Here is an 8019-nt window from a genome sequence, read left to right on the forward strand (position 1 = left end):
AGCCTTGGAGGAGATTATGTTGAGAAATAAAAAAAAAAATTCTTAAAAACGTTGTTTTTCTTGGTCAGGCCGGAAACTTATCAATCCACCCTCGTATATTTTAGGTTCAAAATTAATCTTAACTATTTTTTTGAACATGCTTCTATTTCAAACAAAAAGTTCTTTTCGATCAAAATTTTTTTCGATTAAAAAAACTAAAAAGTTGAATTTGTAAGTCAAAAAGATGAATTTGCAACAAAATAGTGGAATTTTTGACTAAATTGAGATTATTTATATATGAACCCCCCCCCCCCCCCTTATGATCCCCCCTTCCCAACATTGCACTGCAGCTCTTTTTAAAATTTTTGATTCTTTCAGGGCTTCATAGTCGAGAAATCGAAGATCGAAAATAACATGTGAAAAGACGCACTTTCTGTAGTACATAAGATTAAAAAATGAAAAAAAATCTGAAATAATTGTGATATATAGAATGATTTCCCAAATCCATATATGCTTCGAAAAGTATCATTCAGAGGAGGGTGGGAAAGAAGCGCCACACTGCCAAATTTATGGCTGTGACTATATGAGTTAATAACAAGCCAAAGCGTTCTCTCAACTGACTTGCTACGTACCGAAAGCACTTCCTTAATGGTATAATAAGTCTCAACCATAAAAGATTGACTTTTAATCAAAAGAGATGACTTATTAAAAAAATTTTGAATTTTTAGCAAAATACTTGAATTTTAAACCAAAAGAGATTAATTCAGAACCCAAAAGATAATTGTAGACTTTTTGAATAAAACAATTAAATTTCAAGGAAAAAAGGGGGAACAGAGCAGTTGAATTTTCGACCAGGGAAGATGGCTATTTAGATAACTTGGTTAATTTTTGACAAAAAGAAAAAGGAATCTGAAAAATTCCCGGTTTTCAAAAAAAGTCTAGGGAATGGTTTACTAGAAGGCAGTATTTAACAGCCAGTGGTAGTCCGGATGCCATACCCACTTCTGTCGGATTCGCGTTTGATATGCAATGTTCTTAATGATACTTGTTCAGGTTAATCTCCTGATTCCGAATCTGCGTGATAGCCCTCTCTCATTTATGGCGTTCTCGAGATATAAGGGATTAATTAAATTTTCATTATGAATTAATTATTGAATTACCGTTAATATTTTAAAAATTTTTCTTTTGCGTTAATAGGTAAAATAATGGACAAAAATTATTATCCTTTCTGTGCTGAATAATATTATTTTATTTGAAATTTTTTTTTATGATCGAAAATATGAGTTGAAACGAACAATTTTCATAATAGACGTTATTTCTCTAAAGTTAATAACTTTAATTAGGCATCAATGTTTAAACAATCTTTATGACTTGACTCAGCTTCACGGGAAAAATACGTAAAGGAGTCAAAATTTACATAGTGCTTCTTGTAATCTCTCTGAAACCAGTGATATCATTTGTAATCAAAATCTATTAATATTTGCACCTGTAGAGGTAATGAGAATATCTGAAATAAAATCGCTTCTAACTTTGTTTCTATACGTCCTACGAGGTTGGGATAAAGTTCAAATCATTCAAAAATTTAATTGGAATCCATTCATAATATTTGTTTTTTTAAATTTTGATTCCCTGTAGGATTATCATTGATAATTTTTTTATTTTTTTTGGAGATGGCCTGTTATTAGGTACAATAGGCTAGCTACTTCCTGGTGGGCTCGCAAGGGCACGGAGCGCGAACATGTGCACCGAAGGTTCAAAACGCAAAGGCGTACACTTACGTATTTATAAAAAGTCAGCCCCTGCATAAGTACACAGCATAAAATATGTAAGTCTACGCCTTTGCGTTTTTACCCTTCGGTGCACATGTTCGCGCTCCATGCCCATGCGAGCCCACCAGGGTGTAGCAAGCGTATTGTACCTAATGATAGGCCACCCCCCCCCCCAAATTATCAATGATAATTCTACAGGGAATCAAAATTTAAAGAAATAAATATTAAGAATGTATTCCAATTAAATTTTTGAATTATTTGAACTTTATCCCAACCTCGTAGGACGTATAGAAACAAAGTTAGAAGCGATTTTATTTCAGATATTTTCATTGCCTCTACAGGTGCGAATATTAATAGATTTCGATTACAAATGATATCACTGGTTTCGGAGAGATTACAAGAAGCACTAATTTTGACTCCTTTACATCTTTTTCCCGTGAAGCTGTGTCAAGTCATAAAGATTGTTTAAACATTGATGCCTAATTATTAAAAATAATTAATTTTTTATCGACTTTATACGAAAATATATTTATTATAGAGTAAAGAACGCTTCTGTCTTAAACGTTTCGTAATAAAACAAATCACTGTCGAGAAACAGGACTATTAATTAAAAGGCATTTTTCGTTCGTTAATTAAAACCCTTCTATCTTTAAAATTATTAGCTTTAGAGAAATAGCGTCCCTTATGAAAATTGTTCTTTTAAACTTACATTTTCGATTATAAAAAAAAAATTTCAAATAAAATAATATTACTCAGCACAGAAAGGATAATCATTTTTGTCCATTATTTTATATATTAACGCTTTTTTTTGCAAAAACTAGTCATCTCATCGAATAAGTGTCAGGACAACTTTTATTCCTCTTCTTTACCTAAAAAATAATGCAAAAGAAATTTTTTTAAATATTGAACGGTAATTCAATAATTAATTGATAATGAAAATTTAATTAATCGCTTATATCTCGAGAACGCCTTAAATGTCAGAGGGCTATCACGCAGATTCGGAATCAGGAACATGGTAAATTAAAGTTTGAAATGCAAAAAATGAAATGAATTGTGAATCCAAGTAGAAAAAAATCAGATCCTTCGGTCTCAACAATGAGCCATAACGAGCCGCGCCCGTAATGACCGTCACCGTTCTCGGGATTCCTCGAAACCGAGGAAAAAATGACAGAAAAACTTCCTGGCAGTCAAATACTTTTCATGGCAGTTAACAGCTCCTGAAACTGGTGAGCCCTATTGGCCTATTCAAAGGTATTTCCAGGTGCGCATGATTATAAGCTGATTCGCGGTCAGAGGCCACCCTAAACTTGAAATAGTGCAGTTCTGGACTTTTTCTAAATTGAAATATTTAGCACAAACACACACAAACACACAATATATAATTTCAGCCATAATCACGTCTCACGACCGTGAGATAGGAGGTTACAGTCTATGACGGACTCAATACGATGATCCGGCAAAACAAGACCACGAGAGTTTTGCTGGGACATCGTATTAAGTCCGTCACAGACTGTAAACACCTATCTCACGGTTACGAGACGTTGTCGCTAAAGCACGAAGCTCGCTCCTCATTGGTTGATTAGGCCAAACTTTGAAGCTTTTTTGTTCCCTTAATAAACTTCGCACAAATTTTTGCTTGAGTACTTTTTTGTTTATTTTTTCGTACACTATCATATAGTACAAGGGGTTGTACAGGTATATCTAAAGGGTTGTTACTCTATATTTCTCTCTGTTTCTATTCTCCCTATGTTAAATATGATTATTAACCAAATTTACTATTTCGAAGAGAATTGTATCCTTCTCTGAATACATAGTATAAAGTTACTAAAGAAAAATATTTATATTTTATTCTAGCAAACCTGACATAGAATGATAGTCGATCGTCTATCGGCCTTTTAGCCAACTTGTTGCGCAGATTGAAATGCGTCTTCAGGAAGCGAGCCATATTTTCTAAAATATAAAATTAGTTTCCTTTTATTAATTCATTTCGGTAATTTAATCAAATACTTTATCTGAAATAGGCAGAACAGTTGCACTTTATCTGCCCGCGGAGCGGCAGTAAAATAGCACTTTATTGGACTGCCACGAGCAACACGTAAAGTGACAGCAAGGAAAAAGAAGTGAGTGAGAAGTGAAAGAAAAGTAAAAGAAAAGAGTGAGAAGATTTCACTTTAAGCCTACGTTTAACTATGAAGTGGATTTTGGACTTCTAACGTCCACCCACACGCGTGAGTATGCGGTACAATCAAGCGCCGCTTTCCAGAAAAGGAGGTCTTATTCTGCCTATTTCAGATAAAGTATCGTATGCGCCACGGTTTATTTTATTTTCTTCTGACTGAAAATTTAAATTTAAAATGGGTAGTATTAAAAACCTACCTGATTTTTCACTATCCAGAGATTTTACTGGTAGTTCCAATTCTTCGCGAATAAAAATGGGCTTCATCCCTTCATCTATTAGAATAAAGTATCGATTATTACACGTTCATAAAAAAGCATCTTACAAACTTGCCATGTAAGGGAATTCTTCAAGACGGATGTTTTAAGAGGAAGTTGAAGCATATCATATAGTATTCTGTTAATAATATTTTGACAATATTATGTTAATAATGCTCAGGAATCGTTTTACTTTTTCTGCAATCTATTTCATTTTCCATAAATAAGTTGAAAAAGTCTGCAAATCGTTTAGCTTTTTATAAAATGAAAATATAATTTAAAAAAGATTATTTCCCTGAGACATTTTAAAGTTCAGACACGAGATTTCTAAAGTGAAAATTTAATTAAAAATCGAGTCGTTATTTTAACTGAAAACTTTTTTAATTTATCTCCACCGCCAAATTCGAAAAAAAACTTAAAATAACTAAGTTAAAAATCTTCCTCTTGTTTCTTCATGATCTTCCAGGTTGCGAATATCTTCAGAGCTGTCATATAAGAACTTCCTTAGTCATCTCCATTGTCGACTAAGATAATTGCTAACATATCATTGTATTTGTACAAAGCAACCAGAACCAGTTTAATGTGTAAATTTGCATCTTCCGCATCTTCAATATTTTTCAGATGTTTAATTTGTATTAAATGTTCCGTTGTTCTTATGTGTGATAAAAATTTAATTTTGCAATTATACCGCAAATACTTTCAATCAAAAGGGTAAGTGAAGAAGTGGCCATTCAAAACTCAAATAAAAATTCCCGCTTATTTCTTGTGTTTAAACAATTTTCCCGAGTAATTTAAATTTTCAAACTCAAGAAAAAACTAAATAATATAGCCTTTCAAAAAAAAATTGCCCAATTTAGGAATTTAATGTACATCAATCTGAATGTTTTTTAATATTAATACTTTAAAATGATAAAGTATTTCAAGATAAATGATTCCAAATTGTACTATATCCAAAAAGTAACCGTAAAAATATAAACAAATAAAAATTTGAAACTTTCATACTTAGACAATCTTCAAATGAAGAACATTTAAAATTGTTCAAATTTAAAGTAGATGCCATAAAATAAAAAAGATTTTTATTTCGAGGGCTTCAACAGAAGAATCTCAAATTGAAAATTTTCAAAGCTAATTTATTAGAAATTAAAAACTTGAATACTGAACAATTCTGAGTTTAGGACTCACTTATAAATGCTCATTCTAAAATACGTCGTTTTTAAACGTTTTTAATTTATTCATATTTTCAACTTTAAACATTTTCAACATTATATGTTAATGTTTCAATTAATTGTAATATTTTGAAACCGCTTTTGATTTTATATTTACTGTTCACTCTATTCTCAAAATCTAAAGTGTAGTCTGTTCGAATTGCAATTTTTAAGTATTAAAAGGCTTTGATTTTTAAATTGTACAATTTCGAAGAATTGATCAATTTCAAACTTTAAATCTCCTAATCTAAAAATTCTCCAAGTTCTAAATCAATTAAGTTAAAATTATACAATTTCATACGGTACTAGTTTAAAATTGTCTATTTTAAAGAGCATAAAATGGAACATATAAAACTTTCATTCATTAATTTTAAATAAAATGTCTAAAAAATATTTAGATACATGAAGGAGTGCCAAATGCATCCATATTTAAGGTTCAGGCAGTCACTTATCTATTAAAAATAATCTACTAGCTGTATAAGAACTTAGTCAATGTTCGTAACAATTTTAGAAAAAAAGGTTGCAATAATAGTTATAGTATGAAGCTGATTTTTCAGTGCTTAAAACTGATAGTCAGTTTTTCTATAAAGTTATTAAATTGGAGATAGAAATGGTATTGAACACCATTGTTTGATTTTAAAATTAAAGTTTCAATTGATTATTCTCCTTGTCTTATTTCTTTCTTGATATTTCGTCGTGATCGGCAATCTTATCTTCCGCGTTGACCATATGTAGGCGATTTCAGTAGCATATATATATCTTCCTTATGCTGAGACTAGTTTGCGATTAATCTTCAATGACGTATGTGTGTAGTAGTAAAAATTAAAGTTCCATTTAAATACGAGAAAGAATACATTTTTCTATCACAGTAAAAGTATAAAGATCTTTAAAAATGTACTTAGTTTTTGTAAAACATAGTTGAAGACTGTGTAAAATGAATATTGAATTTTATTTTCGAAAGAAAATCTTAAATAGAAAACCAGTATACTCTCTTTTTTATTATTTAAAACACCATCATTAGCAGCAATTTTCCGTGTTGATCATCCTCTGTCTTTCTTTTGAATCGTAACCTGTTCTTGAAAAATATTTGAAAATTAAAAGAGGAAAGGATCATATTACCCTCTCGCCTTTTCAGCGTGACTTCCTCCGGATTGACAATTTCACGCTGAAGTTGACGACTTGTTACAGTCGCGCCAGGAATATTGCGATGAATGTCTACTTTTATGCGACGCAGTTCGGTCGGGTCAATTTTCATTTCCGAGCCACCCTTGAATAAGGGAACACTTCCATCTGATGAATCCAACCTATGTATAGATAAATGAAATATCACAAGAAATAGAGTTTTTGACCATTTAAATATATTATTTTTATTGGTTTTTAGAGAGGCCACTAAAACTTAAGAAAATAATTCCGGATTTGTAAAAATAAATATTCCAGATCATTAAATTGTTCAAATTTAAACTGTCAAAACTCTAAAATGTATGATTTGAAGTAGTAAATACTAAGACACACAATAAATTATTCAACATGGAACACTTCTGTGTTTAAAACATTTATATTAAAAAAATGTTTAATGTTACAATTTTGAGAAATTGGTTTTCAAATTATAACATAATTACTAAATCATATACACATATACATATACACTAAAAATTACATGTTATCTTACAAATGAAAGTAATTAAATTAAAACAAGTTTCATTTTGAAACGTTAAAAACAATTTTAGTCATTTATACCGTAAAATTGATGACAGCCGAAGCGCTGGAAAGTGGAAAAATATCAAATTGAACAATTCTGAATAAGCATTAAAATTGTAAAAAAATGTGTAAATGTGGTCAGTAATTTGAGTGGCTTTAAAAATCTAAAAATTATTATTAGGACACTTAGGCTTATGGTTATGGATGTCACCTCGTTATATCTTGTGTTAAGGTTCCGGATTGGGGTTTAAAAATTATGAAATTTAAAAACAAATATCTTTAATTTCAAGGTTGCCAGGCACAAGTTTCAAAAATTGAACAATTTACAATTGTAATATCGTAGAGATTTAAAGAACGATAATTTCATGTAACAGATATCAAGTGACAAAATATTCTTGACAATGCACAAAAACTCCCTAGCCTTTCTAATTCCGGCATCAAGTCAAAACTGTAAATATTTCTGAAAAGATTATGTTAAAGATTGAATGTTGAAAAACTTATAGACACAGCCCATGCGCCTTTCCTTTTTTATGTTATGTTTACCTTTTCTAGTATCAACCTGGAAAGGAAAAAAAGAGCTGGAAAAGGGAAGAGGGGTGGTGTATGCTCGAAAATATAGACACAATGCACATCCTTTCCCCTTTCTGCGTTAAGTATGATATAAAAATGAAATTATGAATTATTGTGTACAAAAAAATTGGGATTTTGTTTTTATGAATGGATTTTTGATTGGGTTAATTAGGTACGTAACTAACATTGCTGTCAGTTGCCTTAAATATAAAATAAATAAAAAAACTAGCTAAGTGGAAGTGTTAGTGGCTACCGAATTAATCTTGAACTTAAAAAATTTCATTAGAAATATCTATATGTTAGTTAAAAATAATGTTTTATTAATAAAATGTGATCTATAATAAATACAATTTAAACAGTATATA

General features: G+C 30.6%; 2 protein-coding genes across 2 annotated transcripts in view; both read right to left on the reverse strand.

The window, feature by feature from the left end:
* The window catches only part of LOC117180084, a 9668-nt gene extending 4716 nt beyond the window's left edge, over positions 1 to 4952 (reverse strand). Inside the window, exons 1-2 of the mRNA XM_033372400.1 lie at positions 4125 to 4952; positions 3608 to 3698 (exon numbers count right to left, since the gene is read on the reverse strand). Coding sequence (XP_033228291.1) covers positions 3608 to 3698; positions 4125 to 4191 — 158 coding nt within the window. The 5' untranslated portion in view covers positions 4192 to 4952. The remainder of the gene's footprint in view (positions 1 to 3607; positions 3699 to 4124) is intronic.
* Positions 1 to 8019, reverse strand: part of LOC117180083 (female-specific protein transformer-like) — a 45666-nt gene that overhangs the window by 22387 nt on the left and 15260 nt on the right. Inside the window, exon 3 of the mRNA XM_033372399.1 lies at positions 6506 to 6690. Coding sequence (XP_033228290.1) covers positions 6506 to 6690 — 185 coding nt within the window. The remainder of the gene's footprint in view (positions 1 to 6505; positions 6691 to 8019) is intronic.

The sequence above is a fragment of the Belonocnema kinseyi genome, chromosome 9 (assembly GCF_010883055.1).
Source record: "Belonocnema kinseyi isolate 2016_QV_RU_SX_M_011 chromosome 9, B_treatae_v1, whole genome shotgun sequence".
In the NCBI taxonomy this organism is placed as follows: Eukaryota; Metazoa; Arthropoda; class Insecta; order Hymenoptera; family Cynipidae; genus Belonocnema; species Belonocnema kinseyi.